Source organism: Rana temporaria, chromosome 1 (genome assembly GCF_905171775.1).
Source record: "Rana temporaria chromosome 1, aRanTem1.1, whole genome shotgun sequence".
Lineage (NCBI taxonomy): Eukaryota > Metazoa > Chordata > Amphibia > Anura > Ranidae > Rana > Rana temporaria.
Genome location: NC_053489.1, coordinates 564,940,461 through 564,961,942, shown reverse-complemented (window position 1 = coordinate 564,961,942; position 21,482 = coordinate 564,940,461). Strand labels below are relative to the sequence as shown.

Sequence of the window (21,482 nt, the reverse complement as noted above, 5' to 3'; positions counted from 1 at the left end):
GGAATAGTGCCCCATTTGATGGTGTCTGTAGAGGGAATGGTGCCCCATCATTGATGTCAGTGGGTGAAATAGTGTCCCAAGGGCCAGATAAAGGCAAGCAGAGGGAATGGTGCCCCATTAATGGTGTCTGTAGAGGGAATGGTGGCCCATCATTGGTATCAGTTGGTGAAATAGTGGCCCAAGGGCCAGATAAAGGCAAGCAGAGGGACACATCTGGCCCCCAGGCCGCAGTTTGGAGACCACTGAGCTAGATGATATGATGCTGGACATCCTTCAGCCAGGAAATAAAACGTACCCTACTATACCTGCTGAAACTTCTAGTGCACATTGTGTGAAGCTCATAGAGTGCAGTGAAATCTGAGTAAGCAATTTTGGTACAGGAGAGGAGCCTTTACAACTGTGCAAAACTGAAGGTAGGGTTGTAGTTCAGCTTTAAAGTGGTACACAGTGATGAATTACATTGTTCTTCATAAGCTGTGCCTGTCTATATGCAGGCTTCTCTCCTCCACAGCTTTCTAAGGTACACAGATCAAAGGGTATTTCTGAGCCTCCAGGAGGCAGGGGATCACCACAGAGCAAAGCAGAGAGCTGAGTGTAATCTTAGACCTGAGTGGAGGGAACGGACATAGCTCCCTGTACACATCCTCACTGGGAAACATGCACATCTGAGGCTGTAAGTCACCTGCTGTATGCTAGAGAAGCCAGAGCCATCTTTTAGAATAGTCTGGTTTCTGGGAAAACGGCCAGGAGAGCCTCACGCAGAGAAAAGCGAGAGAAAATGGGATGCACACTAAATGCTATGGTTGGAGAGAAGTGCACACTGTATGAGGATATGCTTTGTTCATTTTTTCATTTCAGGGGTTTACAACTACTTTACGTAAGAAATCCTTAGGACAATCAGCCATATGAATAGTTTGGTTAGGATGACTGGTAGGAATAAAGTCATCTAATGCCACTTCCGATCTATCAAATAAATCCTGCATCATTTAATAAACCAGAGTTGATAGCGTACTGTCATGGTTAAATCTATATATAGATGGTATGAATACAGAGTGTATAAATATGTGATTGTATCCTAATAAAGGCGGTATGCCAAACCCAGCTACCATCTGGTGAATTTGTATGTATCATAAGCATATCTAAGACTGACGGGGGCCTTCTAGAAAAATGAACGTGCCAGAGACATTGCAGTCTACAATAAATATACTGCTACAGATGTAGTATTTGTATCTGGGTAGAAAGTGGCTTTGAGTGGTTGTCTCGATATATGATTTACTCTAGAATGGCATATAACTGAAAAACGGTGCACAGTTTTTTGTATTGTATTGTATTGTGTTGTTAAAGCTGAATCGTAGTACAGCTGAAGTCACATAATACACCAGTAATGAAATATGTCCCACGTTCTGCAGGCTGATGGCTCCTGTAGAAATGTTCTCTCCAATGATGCCTGGTCCTCTTCAGAGTGCTGCTAGAATTAATAGTTTCGGATCTGGCACTGAAATACATTAAAGGTCCCAATGGGCGCCCACACCTTTTTGTGCTCCCCTTCCCCTGTTTTCACAAACATTAACATGTTTTCTAAATGGGGAGAGGATCCGATCATTTTTCTGCCCCGCCAGTGCTCCTGGCCCCTCCTACTTTTGAGTACCCCCTGATAAGCCACTTGCTAAGGGTGCTACTCGTGTAAGCTCTTTTTTGAGCTGCACTGTGTGCATCTACTGACATGCACATTGCGTTTCTCCCCCACTCCCCGCTCCTTCATCACTGGATCTGTTTGGCAGGAGCCAATGCCTCCTGCCGCTCTCCCTGAATCCATTGAGGAGGCAAAGAGAGAGCAGCACTGGACCGAGATAATGTTTAGATAAGTATTTATGGGGCCTGGGAGAGATGCACCTAAAAGATTTTTTACCTTAAAGCTATACTAAAGTCTATTTTTATTTATTTTTGTTTGTTTCAAAATAACAAACAGGTTATACTTATCTGCTCTGTGTAATGGTTTTGCACAGAGCAGCCCAGATCCTTCTCTTTTTGGGTTTCTCGCAAAATATAGTGTAGCGCAACCATAAACAAATACACATAAAACAAGTCCAAATATAACATAATTGCACCCTTGCAACTTTCAGTGACAGTTCATAAATTTCCGGTGACTTCAGTGACCACCACCTCTAGCTGGAATGCCTGCTCACCTCCAAAAGTTGACCCCACTACAGGGTCACACATGCCTGTGATTATATTTCTTAGGATGCCTTGGGAAAACAACTCCTCCTCCTGGTGTTCATGAACAAGACAGACCTCTGGGGTTTTTACTATGTAGACCCCACTACAGAGTCACACACACCTGTAGTAATATCTCTCAGGATGCCTTAGGATGTTTTCCTCCTCCTCCCGGGTTCTCACTATGTAGACCCCACTGCAGAGTTACGCGCTTTGGGCCAGATTCTCAAAGGCGTTACGACGGCGCAACACCATTAGCGCCGTCGTAACACCTCATCTGGCCCCGGGTATCTATGCGACTGATTCTTAGAATCAGTTGCGCATAGGTACCCATTAGATCTGACAAGCGTAAGGCTGTTACGCTGTCAGATCTTAAAAGTAATTTTTTTTCCCGCCGCTAGGTGTCGCATCGTCGCTTTTCCCCGTCGTCTATGCAAATGAGGTAAGTACGGCGATTCCCGAACATACGCGAGGTCGACGCAACGAATTGAATTGAATTGAATTGAATAAAAATTACGTCGTTTGCGTAAGACGTCCGTGAATGGCGCTGGACGCCATTTACGTATACATCTAGGCAAATGACGTCGGGGCGACGTCATTTAGCGCAATGCACGTCGGGTAATTTACCCGACGGAGCATGCACAGTACGCTCGACGCGGGAGCGCGCCTAATTTAAATGGTGCCCGCCCCATTTGAATTGGGCGGGCTTGCGCCAAGCAATCTAACGCTACACCGCCGCAAGTTTACAGGTAAGTGTTCTGAGAATCAGGATTTAAACCTGTAGACCTGCGGCGGTGAAACGTAGAGCTCATACATTACGCTGCCCAGGAGCAACGCTAATGTATGAGAATCTGGGCCTATGTGTAATATCTCTCAGGATTTTTCGGGAACATGAGTCCTCATCACAGTGCACCTAGACAGCTCAGACCTCCTCCCGGGATCTCATTCAGTCATGTGTAGCCATATAAAACAAAGGCAAACCATAGTGCTCTCTGCTAATAACATTTATTAAAACTGTAACTTAGGGATAAAATACTCACGTACAAATGTGAAAAATATGCATATCATCAATCATGATGTGAACAGAGAAAACGTCCTGAATGGCAGCACCTCACACCTGTACGCATTGATGAGCTTCTTCCTCGCTGGCACTTCTGGCTCCTCCCTCCTGTTGAGTGCCCCCACAGCAAGTAGCTTGCTATGGGGGCACCTGAGACGAGCCGCTGCTCTGTGTATCTATTCAGACACGGGGTGGTGACTCAGCCCCACCCCCTCTCTCTCCTCATTGGCTCACTGACTGCAGTGAGACCCAATGGCGCTTGGCTGCTGTCTCAGCCAATCAGGAGGGAGAGTCCCTGGCAGCCGAGTCTCTCGTACAACATCGTTGGATCGAGATGGGACTCAGGTAAGTATTAGGGGGGCTGCTGCACACAGAAATATTTTTATCTTAATGCATAGAATGCATTAAGATAAATAACCTTCTAACTTTACAACCACTTTTAGAAAGCAGTTGTCGCCCCATAACAGGAAGTGCCTGAACAAGGACTTTTATGGCGGAGTCACCAGGTATTCTTTTAATGAAAACTGCTGATTTAAAAAAAGATTGAATGATTCATTAATATGTTAAAGCTCATATGAGATTATAGTGATTGAGTTTAGATTGAATTGACCTCTCTTAACTTTACTTAAAACATCGGATGATGTAAATAATGAATTCCTCATTGAATAGTGATAAGCGCTGACAAGACGAGAATGAATAAATCCTGGAAATATAAATAGACCTCAATAATTGCACACCTATAGCAGTATGCTTTGTCCTCACTCTTGTGTAATCTATAGACTAAATGAAATGAGGAACAGGGATGGTAAGGGGTTAGCTCATCTCCGCGGATGGAAGGAACAGTACATTTTTCTTCTTATTACTGACTTTCTCGCAAGCCTAAAACTAGTTTGTGACATTGACCTTTAGTTAAATGAAGATGCACAGCTCTCTCTCTTCCTTTCACGAGAGAAAGTCTCATAGATTTTCTAATATTCCCTTGAGTACCGCCAGAAAGCACAAAGCATACACAGCGAATTGGTCAATAAGCCGTTAACCATTGTTAAAAGTGACAAGTATGTCGGCTGATTTAAAGCTACAATTGATACTAAAATTGGTAGGTGTATGTACAATGTGAATCATTTCCCTCGAGGTCCTATTCACTTTTTGCTTTCTTCGCTTAAACAATCGCAGCATTTGTCTTTACAAGAAGCTCTGATTTGTTCCCGTAGTAAACTTTTACTGGCCTTCCCTGTTTCACTCTATTCTTGTATACAGCTTTGCATTTGCATTTAGACAGATGGCATAAACATCTTAACCGTAATACCCCCAAACTGGCCTCGCCGCAGTCACGGAAAGAATCTGCCGGATTCCAGCTTGAAATAAAACATTGCCCACAGGTGCCGCGGTGCTTGAAATCCTGAGGAATCGTCGTACAGTTCTAACTTCCTCAATATCTGCTAAATTAAATGTGAAGACAGGGCAGAAATTTGTTCCTCATCATGACAGCTCTGCATGCAGTTAGAAATCTTAGCATTGCAGTCATTTGCTTCTAAACTGGCAAACTTAGAACTGATAAAAGTCTGCGGCTGTCATCAAGTGTAGAGGAAAGGAATATGTTTTTAACGGTAATAATTACCTAAAGCAAGCTCCTAGATTTAAGGATTTAGGTAGTCAATGCGCCTAATCAATCAATGCTGGCAAGTAACTTTGGGCGAAGCAGTGGATTATGGTGCCAGGATTTCCTGTCCTCAGTGCCAGGGAAGGTGGCACAAGGATAGGTGAGAATATAAAAAGGAAGAAAAAAAAGATAGGGTTACAGGGAAGTTAGGGTTACATCGAAAACTATATTGTTGCAGTTACTGAAAGGTTTAAAATGGTTCTAAACTCAATTAGGTTTTTTTTTATGTTGAAGGAGATGTCTGGCCAAAGCTATTTTGGCACTTCTTCTCCTGTGAATCACAGGAGGACTGATCGTTCTGCACTCCTGCGACCCGTTTTCAGCCGACAGTGGTCTAAAGCTGACTGATGTCACTCTGTTCCAGGCTTTGGAAGGATCCAACTTTACTGTCAAAATCCACCCGATTACCTGGACTGGCAGCTGGCTCAGCCTCTCAGCGTGCCGCTGGGAGACTGAGTCAGCTGCTCCTGCACAGCCCAGCGCGCCAGTGAGTGCTGGAGGGGCAGGGCAGAGAGTGGCAACAGAAATTCACCTACTCTCTGCTCACTGAAGACTGAGAACCTAGCGATCATCAGTCTCTGATCACTCAGTTCTTAGTCTTGGAAGCAACAGGGGACATATGCATGCTGCATCCACCTAGGTAAGGTTTTTGTTAAAAAAGAAGTATGGGATTTTTTTTTAAATCATACTTGCCAAGGTGGATGAAGCATCGGCCCGATGCTGCATATGTCCCCCATCAGCTCTAACACTGAGCGATCAAACGCAGCTGATCGCTCGATTCTCACTGAGCAGACAGCTGGTGGCTGTCCTCACTGCTCTGCCCCCCCTGCGCTCACTGGAGTGTTGGGCTGTGGAGGGGGCAGGAGCGGCCAGCTCAGGCTCTCAGCGGCTCACTGAGAGGCTGATCTGGGTGCCGTTCCAGGAATGTAGGCGGATCCCTACCATATGGTCATGATCTTTCCTAAGCTTGGACTGGCCTGATCCACAGGAGAAGTACAGCCAAACAAGCTTGAGCTGTAGTCCCCCTTGAATGTATTCTCTGTAACCCCCCACTACTTTTTCTAGCCCCCATCTATAAACACTTACGCAAGTACTGTCATTGCTCCTGCGGTGTCCCGGCTGCAGCACTGTTTCTTTCTTCCTCTTATCACATGAGACACTGAGAACAGCCAGTCAAACCCTGTGAGAATGGAGCTGGAGTGTGGTTTGCTGGTGCTGTATGTGTGTCTATGGATACATACAACCCAGCTCAGGAGAATGCCCAGCTTGAGGGGGGGCGGGGGCCTTGGAAGAAAAAGGAGCAGACACAATGGGGGACTTCCAAATGAGGAGGTAAAAGACCGCTCTATACAATATTGCTGCACAAAGTAGGTAAGTATAACATCTATTTTTATTGTAATAAAAAAAAAAAACTTTAAAGTGGTTGTAAACCCTTACATTCCACTTTTACCTACAGGTAAACCTATGATAAGGCTTACCTGTAGGTACTGGAAATATCTCCTAAACCTACACACTTGCACCAACGTCATTGCTGCATGCACACTAAAGAAAGAGCTGTTTCTACAGGACCGCGTTGTGACCGTCAGCTCGCGCACACATGTGTGAGAGTGACATCACGCGACTCCGGCCAGTCAGAGCCGGAGTGCACGGCCCTGGAAGGAAGAGGGGTGAAGATGGACGAGGCTGACATTGGGGGCTTCGTTAGCAGGGGGATGCATACTAGCCCATCAGGGTTTACTTCCTCTTTAATATAATTTTAGGCTGGCCATACTAAAATGCTGTGGGTCACCCACAACTCAAATTTTGGCCAGTTCACTTCTATGCCTCGTACACAGGCTTGGAATTTCCGACAACAAATGTTCAATGGGAGCTTTCGGTCAGAAATTCCGACCGTGTGTAGGCCCCATCGGACATTTTCTGTTGGAATTTCCGACAACAAAAATTTGAGAGCTGGTTCTCAAATTTTGCGACAACAAAATCCGTTCTCGGAAATTCAGATCTTGTGTGGACAATTCCGACGCACAAAATTCCACGCATGCTCTGAATCAAGTACGAGACGGAAGCGCTCTTTCTGGTAAAACTAGCATTCGTAATGGAGATAGCACATTCGTCACGCGGTAATGGACTGAAAAGCATGAGGCTGAAAAGCGTGAACCGTCTCTCACCAAACTTCTACTAACACGACTGGTATTGAACTTCTCTTTTATAGTGCAGTCGTACATCTTGTACGTCACTGCGTTCTTGTTCTTGGAATTTCCGACAACATTTGTGTGACCGTGTGTATGCACAAGTTTGAGCCAACATCCGTCGGAAATGTATCCACTGTTTTGTTGTCGGATTGTTTGACCGTCTGTACACAGCATAAGAGTGCCTGCTGGCTGTTGAACGCGCGCTAAATTCTCATTTGAATAAAAAATAACACGTAGAAGTCTGGAAAAAACAAAACCGCACGAAAACCTTAAAATACCAAAGAAAGCTTTGCAGCTTATTTTTTTTCTTGTTTAAAAAGTTTTGAATAACAATAAATTAAACAAAAATCGTATAATGAAAGCATTTTTGAGACACTGTTACCTTTAAAACTGTTATTAAAGTAAACCTATATTGAGAAAAAATCAGTATAACACATCGCATTTCTCGAAGAAAAATCATCAAAAGCCAATATACCTCCCTGTTTTCTTGCCAGCCCCCTAGACCACCCATGAACTACCTATGTAAATACTAACAAGAGCTTAGTCATATTCCCCCTGACTCCCACATAATAGTGACCGTGCTGTTTAGAAGAATGTTGGGATTGGATATCTTTTTATTATTTTTATATGACTAATTATTTTTAAAATGGTGATAATGAAATCCACCTACACTGCCTAACGTCCTCCTTGCAGTAGAGACATTTTATAATGTTCATAACTAAAACTTACAGTGTATGTAAGAGATCTCTGGTTTACCATCCTTTTTTACATAAATATTCTCATTTCCAGTAATTATTGCTTTGTATAAGGTTTCAGAAAGTATAAGCGTAAGTTCTAGATGTTCGGATACCTGATGTTTTACACTATCAGCAGTGTTTTGTGTACTTTTTATTTTATGTGTTATGTATTGTATATGTACAGTGAGAGGGTCTGTGCACCGACCTACATGGTTTTCTACATAGGTGCCTAATCCCAGCTTGTATAGAGTGTTGCAAATAAACAGTTAATCAAATTAATTTCAGCAGCACAGCTAGAGTCTACAGTAATTTAATTAAAGCCAATTAGAAGGCAACATTGTGTTGCCTTAATGACATTGGTTGATGTGCTGTATGACACCCAGTGGTGTACCCATTTGATTGTACTAATGATATTAGCCGATTTCTGCTGTGCCCCCCACTGAAGTGCCTGGGGTTCAGTTCTAATCACCTTCCACTGCCGAAATTAATTTTTGATAAACTACTTATATATTTTGTTGAAAATCTTCCCTGGACATTTATTTGGCTCACTTATACATAGAAAAGCAGAAATACTCCTAAAACTTAATTTTTTCCACTCTCACTAATCTTGGTTGATACCAGCTTTATTAATTAAAGCAGAACTATACCCATAGCCACTTGATAAAAAATAATCTTCTATATCAAGGACTCGGAGCGTACATTCCACATTAATAATTATGCTACTAAAATTAGTATGTGCTGTAAATTATCTCCAGCATTTTTCCTGTTTCTTCTTTCTGGAAACTGTCATTTTGCTGTAGCCCAGAGACCCTAAGCAGCATTGACCCTTTTATTGACAGGTCCGTGCGTCGTACGGACCTGACAGCGCAGGCGGTATTTGTATGTAAAACTGACAGGCAGACTCTTGTGGTCAGGTGGAAGCATTCAGGCGGCAGTGCTGCTGCCCAATTGCTTCCCCCCCCCCCCCCCCCCCGATACCGGCTACCCCAGGCTTCACTTGCCCATCTACGGGCCCGGGACTGACATGACGGGTGCCGGGAAGGTAGAGGGGAGGGAGAAGAGCGGACACACACCTGCTCTTCTCTTCTTCTTCTTGTTAACATGTATGTCGTCACTTCCGGGTCAGCCTCTCAGTGCCCCCTGGCTAGCATAGCCGGGAAGCAATGTTTTGCAATGCGACGTGCATTGCAGTACATTCAGTGGATCCCAGAGGAGACATGCAGGGTCTTTTAGACCCTGCATATCTCATAAAAGAGAACCTGTCAGCTAAAAATCATCACATAGGGGACTTTTGGACTATGTGATAAATAAGATTTTTTTTTTGCGAAAAAATAAAAATAGAGTTACACCAAGCACATAAAATCTTACAGTATTGTAATTGTTTCAAGGAATGGTATGATAAGCATCTAAAATTATTGTGAAAGCTCTTGATAAACAGAGCTACATTTGGAAGAAAAATTATTTTTGTGGGAGTCTAAACAATTCTTGATTAGTTTGTATTTTTTATTATTCTCATATTATTTTTATTTCAGTGCCTGTTTATTTTAATTAAAATGTTTTTTTTTTATATTGCAGGTGACAATGTGTACATCATCCATCATGGGGAAATACTTGACCACCCTGCTCTTATTGATGTTACTGCAACATTTTGGGGACTGTGACACAAGCCATGTACTGCATTTTCCTGCATCATTTCAGTTTACACAGCACCAGTACAATTCCACGATCTACGAGAATTCTGCTGCAAAGACTTATGTGGGCCACTCAACAAAAATGGGTATTTATTTTAAAAACCCTACCTGGGACATAAAGTATAAAATAGTCTCTGGGGACAATGAAAACCTTTTTAAAGCTGAAGAGCACATTTTGGGGGACTTTTGCTTTCTGAGGATACGAACCAAGGGAGGCAACACAGCGATACTCAACAGGGAGGTGAGAGACCACTACCTCCTTTCTGTCAAAGCCGTAGAGAAGAGTTCCAATGCTGAAGCACGCACAAAAGTCAGAGTTCAAGTGCTGGACACAAATGACCTGAGACCATTATTTTCACCTACCTTGTACAGCGTTTCTCTGCTTGAGAACACAGCAATAAGGACCAGCATTGCGAAAGTCAGTGCCACAGATGCCGATATAGGTACCAATGGGGATTTTTACTACAGCTTTAAAGAAAGAACTGACATGTTTGCTATACATCCTACTAGTGGTGCTATTCTATTAACTGGAAGACTTGACTACTCTGATACTAAGCAGTACAATATAGAAATCCTTGCAGTTGACAGAGGAATGAAGTTATATGGGAGTAGTGGCATTAGTAGTATGGCCAGGCTGAACATTCATGTGGAACAAGCCAATGAGCATACCCCTGTTATCTCTGCTGCTACACTGACTCCCTCTGAGCATGATAAAGATCCAACATATGCAATTTTATCTGTTGATGACCATGACCAAGGGCCCAATGGTGAAATTGCCTCCCTAAGCATTGTTGATGGTGATCCCTTAATGTATTTTAGGACCAACAGATCCTCTCCTGGAAGTAAAGAATATAGGATTGTAGCTGTTAGGGAGATTGATTGGGAAACACATCCTTATGGCTTCAACTTGACATTACAAGCTAAGGACAAGGGCTCTCCACCACAGTTTTCACCTCCAAAAGTCATCCATGTGACATCTTCAAGATTTAAATATGGACCGGTAAAGTTTGAAAAAGATGTTTACAAAGCAGAAGTGAGTGAGTTTGCACCCCCCAATACACCCATAGTTATGGTTAAAGCTGCGCCAAGTCATCCACATTTACAGTATATTTTTAAATACGCTTCAGATAGAAGCAAGTTTAAATTAAACCCAATCACTGGCCTCATAACAACTTTGCTGCCTGTAAAGGCAAAACATTCCTCACACATTGAACTGGATGTTATGACTAGTGACAAAAAAGCTTACACAAAAGTTATGATAAAAGTCCTTAGCACAAACAGCAATCCACCTGAATTCACCCAAAACTCCTATAAAGCTGTTGTGGATGAAAATGTCCCAGTGGGTAGTCCTGTGCTTACTATTAATGCCATTGACCCAGATGAGGGGGAAAACGGTTATGTCACCTACAGCATTTCTAATATTAATCCGGTGCCATTTGTCATTGATGCTTTCTCTGGTGTGGTTAGTACCGCAGAAGAATTGGATTATGAGCTGATGCCAAGAGTTTATAACTTAAAAATAAGGGCATCTGACTGGGGATTGCCTTACCGAAGAGAGGTTGAAACTCCTGTCACAGTGACTTTAAATAATTTAAATGACAACATGCCAATGTTTGAGAAGATAAATTGTGAAGGTTCTGTACCCAAGGATCTTGGAATTGGGGATCACATAACTACAATTTCTGCTATTGATGCCGATGAACTCCAGCTGGTTAAATACAAAATAGAATCCGGGAATGATTTTGATTTATTTACACTAAATCCTAATTCGGGGGTCCTTTCTTTGAAACAGTCTCTTTCCGAAGGCCCTGGAGCAAAAGTTTCCTTTCACAGTTTGAAAATAACTGCTATGGATGGAGAAAACATAGCCAAACCAATCTATATTAATATTACTGTGACTTCCAGCCGAAAAGCCATTCATTTACAGTGTGAGGAAACTGGAGTTGCCAAATTACTTGCTGAGAAACTTCTTCAAGCCAATAAGTTATTTAATCGTGGATCCTTAGAGGAAACATATTTTGACAGCCACTTGACAAATTCACATGCACCTCAGTTTATAAACACGCTTCCTAGCAGGATTGTAATCAAAGAGAACGTGGCTGTGGGATCAGGTGTAATCCATATGGAAGCTAATGACCTTGACTCTGGTTTTACCGGCAAGCTGGTATTCGCCATTTCAGGAGGTAACAACGATAGTTGCTTTACTATAGATATGGAAAATGGTTGGTTACAAATCCTTTCACCGCTTGATAGAGAACAGAAGGATCAGTACACGTTGAATATCACAGTTTATGACCTTGGGATACCACAAAAATCTGCTTGGCAACTTTTGGACATTGGAATTATTGATGCTAACGACAACCCTCCAGAGTTTCTTCAAGATAGCTACTCTGTTGAAGTGAAGGAGAATGAGGAAGGGAACCAAGCCATTATAAAAATAGATACTATAGACAAAGACCTGGGAGCCAATAGTGATGTGAGATATTCTATTCTTACAGACACAAACCTCTTTACTATCGACAGTGTGACTGGCATAGTGAAGGCCCTTGAACCACTAGACAGGGAGAAACAGGACACTCATGTGCTCAAAATAGAAGCCAGAGACCAACCAGAGCATGAGCCTCAATTGTTTTCAACTGTGTTTCTAAAAATATTAGTGGAGGATGTCAATGACAACCCTCCTACCTTTATCCCACCCAACTATCATGTTAAAATCAGAGAAGATCTTCCCGTAGGAACTCTAGTTACATGGATTGAAGCTTATGACCTTGACATGGGGCTTTCTGGTCAAGTTCGATATAGTCTCCTAGAAAATGGTGATGGGAAATTTGAAGTAGACAAACTGAGTGGTGCCGTGCGGATAGTACAAGATTTAAATTATGAAGAAAAGCAAATTTATAATCTGACTGCCCGGGCAAAAGACAGGGGGAAGCCCAGTTCCTTGTCATCCACATGTCACATCAGTATTGAAATTATTGATGTGAACGAAAACCTACATACACCTTTGTTTTCAAACTTTGTTGGCAAAGCAGTGGTAAGAGAAGATGTTCCTATAGGAACACCTGTGATGACCGTGTTGGCCCATGATGAAGATTCAGGAAGAGATGGAGAAATTCGATATTCAATAAGAGATGGTTCTGGAGTTGGAGTCTTTACAATACATGAAGAAAAAGGTAATCACTTTGATATGCTTATATTTATAACTGGTTTGAATAATGCACTGTCTGGCAGATAGTTCTTAGAGCTTGACACAGGATTTCTAATATGCTATCTGTCTGGGCAACAATTTGGTTTGCTACAGAAATAGGTTTACCATTACTGTGAACTTATGTTTACTTCAGAGATTCCGTTGTGATAATGGCAAATATAAGAAACAAGTTTACAGAATTTTATATTCCTGCTTATTTTTTTAAATTGCCCTTTAAATAGTTGCACTTGTTTTCTTAAAGTTTAACTCTAAGATAATGGCTAAATTGACATTTGAAAACCATATATGAGAAAGGTGTTACAGGCTTTAATTCAGCTTTGTGACCCAAAGTCACTATGCCATATTGTATGGCCTTTCAGACGGTAATTGGACAATGGCTGAGCAGCAGCACACTGATAAGGCCGTCAATATGTTCTTCCCTCCTGTAAGCATATTCTTACTGTTGTGCTGACAGTACTGTGTAAAAGCAATATAGCCTTGTTTGGCTGAGAATCCTGCCCCAATCTCTTTTGGCGTAAGTACTACCATACAGCGGATGACAGGAAGCCGACTTTAAAACAGATTTAGATACCAATGGTACTTGTTTTGTAAAATACGTTTAATGATGTTTAATTGAAGGTATAGCTAAATGAATTAGTGTTTTTAATATTTGAACACTAATGAAATCATGCTGTTTTCTTGATTCGTTTTTTTCCTGTATTGTATCAGAGGATGCAGCTCCTACACACCCCTAGATTATTTGGTCCTGAGGGTTGAGATCTACAGTTGAACTGATCTTATGTAGAAAGATTGCGCTGCTGTCTTACTGCACAGTGCAGTTCAAAACAGTTTTAGTTGAAGAGATACACTTTTTAATCATTTTAAAGTGTCCCATGTTTTTAAAATATTCTTGAGAACTGCATTTTCCTTTCTGACACCAATCAGGATACCAAATCATGGATTCTCACTAACTAGTTTAGCACCCTCCTAGATAGGTGCTAGAAGAGATTATTGTTTTTGGTGTTTCTGCTTGACAGGAAGATGGTCAGGTAAAAACTTAGAGTGCCCTCTGCCTACCAGGGAGCAGGTTCTATTGGTTAGATCTGTACATTGTACCCCGTTGGTCCAATAGAGTGGCAGTGGCAGTGGGAGCAAACCTGACAAGTGAGTGCACAGGCAATTTCAAATCCCCTTCGATTGGCAGAAGGAAAGTTCTGCATTGCATAGTGGGATACTGTATATAAAGCCTAGGGTGCATGTGCTCAGTTAGTTGAGCTGGGGGACAGAGCCCAGGAGGGAGAGGAGTGGCTGCCCTCTCCTTCATGGAGGAGGCCGTGCGGCCCTGGGTGGTCGACCCAGGGGCCTAGAGAGATAGAGAAGCTGAACCAGACTACGACAGTAATTTACAGCATCCCTAGTAGGCTGTGGCGGCCCTTCAATTAGGGGTGCCAGGGCACCGCCCCCTCTCTCCAGGCCACCCCCTATATGCTATGGATAGATTCATGCAGGGCACCGGGCGCATGAATTATATCTAATAGGCTTCAAAATAGGGTGGGCTCGGGTCGCAGAGAATGCGAATGGAGCCCACCCAGGTGTTTCACCGGCCGCCACTGATAGTAGCCCCCGGATATCAGATATGTATAATAATTCCATCCAGCCAAGCTGACCCAATGTAAGCAGGGCCGTCTTTAATGTTGATATGACCCTGGGCAAAAAAATTGTGCCCCCCCATGCAATTTTGCACTCCATCTACTCTGAGACATACAATAAATATCAGCTAGACTTAAATTCAGTTTACTGTATCAGATCAGGCAGCGATTGCTTGCCAGAGGTTACAGCATATCATTACCACCTACTGACTGGTTACTAGAGGTTACAGCACATGATTTCTTCTTGTTTGGTTGCTAGAGATTACTGTACAATAATACTGCTCACTGATTGGTTGCTAGAGGTTACAGCACATCATCTCTTGACTGCAGAGGGGCATGATATACATATGAATGCCGCCTGCCTCAGCTATTTACATATGAATCCTGCCGCTATTTACATATGAATGCTTCCGTTATTTCCAATGAATGGCGGATATTTACATGTAAACACAGGGTCTGCAGGTGAGTCATCTGTACACAACAATAGGGCAGAGCTGGGCAGCATTAGTAGCATCACTTCACACTGAGATATCAGGGCACAGGACTAAAACTTCAAGGGACAAGGGAACTTAAACTGGGATAGTTGGCAAGTATGAGGCAGCTGCTTTGGGCCCCACAACAATGATAGGGCCCAGAGCAGCTGCCTCTTTTGCCCTTAAAAACGGCCCTGAACGTAAGTAGGTAAAAATTGTAATTCCTGATATCCAGCTGTTAAAGGAAAGCAAGTATCATGACGTATATAGGGCACGAATTGTTAGAACTGACCAAGTGCAAATCCTAATTAATAAGGACGAAGTCTTCCTGTGTGGCTTATGGTCTAGACTTGGATGTTTTGCTGGCTTTCTTTTGCCATCTTTCAGCTGCTAAAGCAATTAAGTGGCAATTATGTAAATATATAATTTGCTGTTCCTCCCTGGCCTATCTCCCCGTTAAATCGTGTATGCTAATTTATTTGGATGGGAAGATGTTCGGGATCTTTGTACCTGGGTTTTTCTTCCTTCTTTTGTCATTCTGCTCTAGGGAGATAAAACACAGGAAATTATGTTTTGAGTATTATCAGGAAAATGTGTTTGCTTTTCATGTACGGGGAAGAAAAAGGAGAAGCGTTATTTGCAGTTATCGCCAACGCCAACTTCAGATACATTTTTCCGTTGTGTGTTTTAGTATTATTCCTTTATCAGTGTTTAAATTCTATAGCTTGTTCTAAACTGCTCAGGCCTCTTTGATGTAAAACAAACATGTTTGTTTTGCTGTGGGCTGGGAATTTGCTGAAGCAGCCTGAGCATTTTTTAACATCCTGCTGAGTGAGGCAGCCTGGCAGGTAAATAGAGGGAACTTTGTCCCACCCTTATTCCATCTGCTTGTTCTTTATGACCTGGACGTGGATTGGCAATGGTGTTTGGACAACCCTATTACCTTTGAATGACTTCATGAAAGACACGCTGCAAAATAATATTCAAACCAAGAAATTTGCACGGCGGGCTTGTTCCGTAAAGAAGAACAATGAGCTTTGATGATGTGCAGAATGGAGTAGCCAAAGGGAAAGATATCACATTTCCATTTAAAGGGTCAGTCCTTCCAAAAACCGGATATTTTAGTTTTTAGTAGTTGCTGAAGAGTTGAAAGTTTCTTCTATCTCTCAGGGGGTCTTTGGTGGGTTCAAGTACTTAGGTCTGAACACCTGCAGTGGTCATTAGAAGAGGGTCTCGCTCTCCCTGTTAGATTTTGTAATTAGTTTTATATTATAGAGAATGCAGCGGAGGTGTTGGAACACGTAAAGGTGGACCGGGAACACGCAAAGCTCCCAGGTGGAGAGGAACAAAGTAGAAGTTATAGTTGGGAGGTCTCACTGTTTGAGAACCTAAGATGTAAAAGAAGCCGGGGGCTGACTGAAGCCGATTATAGATGGAGCGATCTTTCTTTTTTTGCAACCACAGGCTGCGAGTAAGAATACCGCTAGATCCCCCATCCACACAGTCAGTGATGGTGGGAGAATCCCTACCTTGGAGCCATTGTGTTCTCCTGGTGAGGGGGAGCCGTCCCAGCGGAGAGAACACAGTAATGACTGCTAGCAGCTATAATAACCGCTGGTAATAATCGCATATTAAATTAGACACCATGGGCCAGATTCTGCTAGAATCTGCGGCGGCGTAGTGTAAGCCAATTACACTACGCCGCTGCAAATTACTGGAGCAAGTGCCGTATTCTCCAAGCACTTGCTCCGTAATTTTGCGGCGGCGTAGTGTAAATGGCCCGGCGTAAGGCCGTGTAATTCGAAGGGGGCGGCCTGTATTTAAATTAAGCGCGCCCCCGCGACAATCGAACTGCGCATGCGCCGGGCATAAAAATAGCCCAGTGCGCATGCTCCAGCTCACGAAGGAAAACGTCAATGACGCCGACGTGAGCGTCATTGACGTAAAGTCGTATTCGCGAACGACTTACGAAAACGACGTAAACGACGGAAAAAGAAGATGCTGACCCGACACCATACTTAACATGGCTTACGACGGACCTTTGTAAACTTGCCCCTCATATAGCAGGGGCAAGTTTACGCTTACAGAAACGTTGTAAATTCATTGCGTCGTCCACGCGTACGTTCGGGAATCGGCGTAAAGAGCTAATTTGCATAGACGACGGGGAAAACGACGAGGCGACACCTAGCGGCGGGAAAAAAAATTGCATGTAAGATCTGACAGTGTAAGAGCCTTACGCCTGTCAGATCTAAGGGATATCTATACGTAACTGATTCTAAGAATCAGTCGCATAGATACGCCAGGCCAGATTAGGACTTAAGACGGCGCAAATGGCGTTGCGCCGTCGTAAGCCTTTTAAGAATCTGGCCCCCTGCCTATACATGGTTCAAATCTCAGCTGGTCCCTTCGAACTGTCTATGGATAGCTTTAGACCATTATATAGACCCAGGGCAGACATCACAGGGGCCCCTTACACAGCTTTAGGCAGGGCCCCCCTGGAGCAGAGAACCAGGGGGGGGGGGCCCTCCTCTCTCCTGCCGCGAGATGATAAGCCGGGAAGGGGGGCTGTGGTAACAAAAGTGTCATCTCTTCTCTCTCCTGCCGCGAGATAAGCGGGATGGGGGGTTGGTTGGCGCTGACGAACAAAACAAAGTCGAGTCAAGTCTTCTCTCTCTCTTACCGTGAGTTGCTAAAGTCAGACTAAAAGGGGGGGTCAGACGAAAAAAAAAAACAGGGGGGGGCGTCCGGGCCCCTGGGGACTATTGGGCCCCTTACAGGTGTAATGCCTGTACCCCCTGATGGCGGCCCTGTATAGAGCTGCCACCTCATCCCTTTACACATTTTAATTACATTTTAATTACACAGGTTCTGGGACTAATTTAATGCAGATAAGTTACCAAGTGAGTTTAATTACCACCTTAACCAGGCACAGAACCTGTGTAATTAATATGTGTTCAGTTTTAAAGGGATGAGGTGGCAACCCTACAAATAAGTGCATAAGCAACAAGGGCAAAAGGGGTTACTAAATACACAATCCGCTCACTGACTTACCACTAGTATGGCAAGGGTGTAAATACCGAAGGGCTTTTTCACACTTGATTAAATTTCTGACGCTTAACAAATCCTCCTACAGTGATTGTATGACGTTAGTATGGGCATCAGACGGGTGTCAACAAGCTTTAGAATGGGGCATTTTACAAGCATTAAAAATGTTCCCTAAACGCCCTATGCACGGTTTTGTAGCGTTTGATGAGCGATTGGGTGCGTTAAAACTGCTTCACAATGGAAAGTGACAGAAATGAAAACTATTTTACGTCCTGCAAATCGCACCAAAACACTTGAATCGGAGGCGTTGAAAGGCTTCAAACGAAGCGACGCGACACTAACGCTTGGTGTAAACAGCACAATGTGCTGTCTAATATACCTTGTGCTTGGGTGGTTTAAGGGGCATTTTTAACGCCTGTCAAACGCCTGCTTTTATTGCCAGTGTGAACTTAGCCTAAACCATATTTTTCCCCCCAAAAAAATCAGCTGTAAAGGACAGACTGAAAAAAGTAGGTAATAATGTTTTTTAATATAATGTCCATGTAAGACTGAACTGTTAGTGCCGGTTCACACAGGGGAAACCCGACTTACAGCGCGACGTTGCAAGGTGACTCAGCGCGACTTGGAGCAACTTACAACGTGACTTAAAGTTGCCTCCAGGACAGGCGACTTTGGCTGTGGCCAATCACAGAATAGTCAGCTCTGCGGGAGGGAGGGGTTTGCCTGAGTAAACTATTTTCTCTTCCTGTAAAGTTGCTTCAGTTAAGACAGTGATCCGACTTTGGAGGTAACTTCCATTGAAATCAATGGGTACAAGTCACCTAGAAGTCACCTTAAAGTAGTACAGGAACCTTTACTGAAGTCGGAGCGACTTCAGTAGTGTACATTAAGACGGCTCTCATTCACTTCAATGGAATTTCTGATGTCGTGCGGCTTGGGGCGACACAAGTCGGATCCCAAGTCGCTGTAGTGTGAACCGCCACTTACTGTTTTACTTTCAAAGGAACAGTTGAAGAAAGTGGAAAAAAAATCACTGGACCCGTAGCGTTATCTCACTGCTATTGCTATCTTGCAGTTTTGATGTTGATGTAAGTAATCTGGATCCCTGGAAGGCAGCTTCTACACTCCAGAGGTCCTCCACAGTCTCCTTGGCTTGCAATGTAACAAAAAAATGGAAATTGAAGCGTCACACCACTGCTCAGAGATCCAGATACAGCTTTATTCCAAAAGAAAAGCCAGGATGACAATCCTTATTCCAATAAAAGTATTTTAAAGGAAAACTGGGCTGTGGCAAATATGGGTGCTGCCATTTCTTCCCTTAGAAAATGCTGATAGCCTGTCTTTCTCTGAATCTGGATGGGGACACTAAACTTTGGTTTAAAAAATTCCATTCATGTATTCTTAACTTAAAAATGTGCCCTTTATTACTCTGAGCACGGGCAAGAATCTCGTCAGGAAAAACTTTGTTTTTCCCGACGAGATTCTTGGCAAGAACCTCTTGCCTCCCGAGTGTACACACAGACCTTTCAAAAGAACCGCGGTTCTCTTGAAAGGCAGGAACGCGGTGACATCATCGCGTACGACGAGCATGAGCGCGTCACATTCGATGCTGTCGCCGCCATCTTGCTTCACCCTACCTATGCCGTGGAAGCTACCCTGCATGCGTCAAAGTCAGTTTCCATTGCGACAGGTAAGTATACACACTCTCGTGTTTCTCGTCGGGAAACAGGCCGACAAAAATCCCAACGAGTAAATAGAGAGCAGGTTCCCTATTTTTCTCGTCGAGATTCTGTCCAGATTTCCAGACGAGAAACCTGAAAGCCTCGTGCACACGCTCGGTTTATTCGGCAGAAAGCTCTGCCAGCAGTTTTCTTGCTGGTTCTTGCTGCGAAAACCGAGCGTGTGTACGAGGCTTCAGCCTCCAAATATCCAAGTTGGACAGTTTTGGGAGCTTTCTATAATATATTAGTAGAGACGTGACTTTAAAGCAGTATTAAACCCAAAAGCAAACATTTTATTATATTGCAACTTATTGGCCTGGGTTCAGATACCTTCGCCTATCTTTAGGCGGGCGTAGCGTATCTCAGATACACTACGCCGCCGTAAGTTTGAGCAGCAAGTTGTGTATTCACATACAACTTGCGCTTAAACTTACGACGGCGCAGTGTAACTGGACCGGCGTAAGCCCGCCTAATTCAAAATAGGCATGGTTGGGGCGTGTACTATGTAAAATAGTACTGACCCCACGTTTTTGACGTTTTCAACGAACGGCGCATGCGCCGTCCGTGGACATATCCCAGTGCGCATGCTCCAAATGATGTCGGCAAATCGTCATGCTTTCGACGTGAACGTAAATTACGTCCAGCCGTATTCGCGAACGACTTACGCAAACGGCGTAAAAAATTCAAAACTCGGCGCGGGAACGACGGCCATACTTAACATTAGCTACGCCTCATATAGCAGGGGTAACTATACGCCGGAAAAAGCCAAAGGCAAACGACGTAAAAAAAAAGCGCCGAGCGGTCGTTCGTTTCTGAATCGGCGTAAATACTAATTTGCATATTCCTTGCGTAAAAATACGGAAGCGCCACCTAGCGGCCAGCCTGAAATTGCAGCCTAAGATACGACGGTGTAAGACACTTACACCTGTCGGATCTTAGGAATATCTATGCGGAACTGATTCTCTGAATCAGTCGCATAGGTACGACCAAGCGCACTCAGAGATACGACGGAGTATCAGGAGATACGCCGTCGTATCTCTTTCTGAATCCGGCCCATTATTTCTTAGATGTGATGGCTGCATTCATTTTCTTTTTTTAGACTTTGCATCTGGTATCTGGCCAATAAGTCTGTTGTTTTTAAAAAGCACAAGCTCTCCAGCACAGTATCAGTTACAGAGACAAGACAAACAACTACTAACTTTAACACTAGCAGGGGTGCTTACAAGGATCATTTATATATATAAAAAAATCCCAAAAGGAAAACAATTGGTTTGCTGTAACTACTTATAAAGTGTTAGCTAAGAGTTTGGCTTCAATGTGTTAGTGTATTTAAATCTGTTAGTACATCTAATACTGCCCCCCCCCAGAATCAAAATGCTTCTTCCAAAGGTGCCCCCTGCACTTATTTCTCCACAGTGGGGGCACTCTAATACAGGAGGTATGTTACTGGCCAGATCACCAGGGGGGAAAACAGAGAGGAAAAAAGCCTAAGAAAATAAAACAAATGCAGCCATCACATTTAATGATTGGTAAGCTCCAACATATTACATCTTTGGTTTTGGAATTAATATCGCTTTAAGGAGCAAAACACAGGAATATCTCTAGGGTCCTTTAACAGTGCTAGAATTAATCCTATGTGACACACCATCACTTGGATGATATTTCCGTATGTTTAGGTCTTTCTGGAACCATGATATATGGAAGCATTGATTTTTTGAGAATGTCAGTATTGATTCTACTTCTCTACTTTCCGATATTTCACTACTATTTTTTCATTTCACTGTTCTATCCTCTGATATTTAGAGGAATCAATGAAGTACTGTTGGAAATACTGAGTGGTGCTTTATTTTGCCATG

At 43.3% G+C, this 21,482-nt stretch overlaps 1 protein-coding gene across 6 annotated transcripts in view; it reads left to right on the top strand.

The window, feature by feature from the left end:
* The window catches only part of FAT1 (FAT atypical cadherin 1), a 302,956-nt gene that overhangs the window by 32,230 nt on the left and 249,244 nt on the right, over positions 1-21,482 (top strand). For all 6 annotated transcript variants that reach the window (XR_005745015.1, XM_040334417.1, XM_040334441.1 and 3 more), the window contains exon 2: positions 9,436-12,724. Coding sequence is in view for 5 of the 6 variants with exons in the window: in XM_040334417.1 (XP_040190351.1) it covers positions 9,436-12,724 (3,289 nt within the window). In the remaining variant the exon portion in view is untranslated. The remainder of the gene's footprint in view (positions 1-9,435; positions 12,725-21,482) is intronic.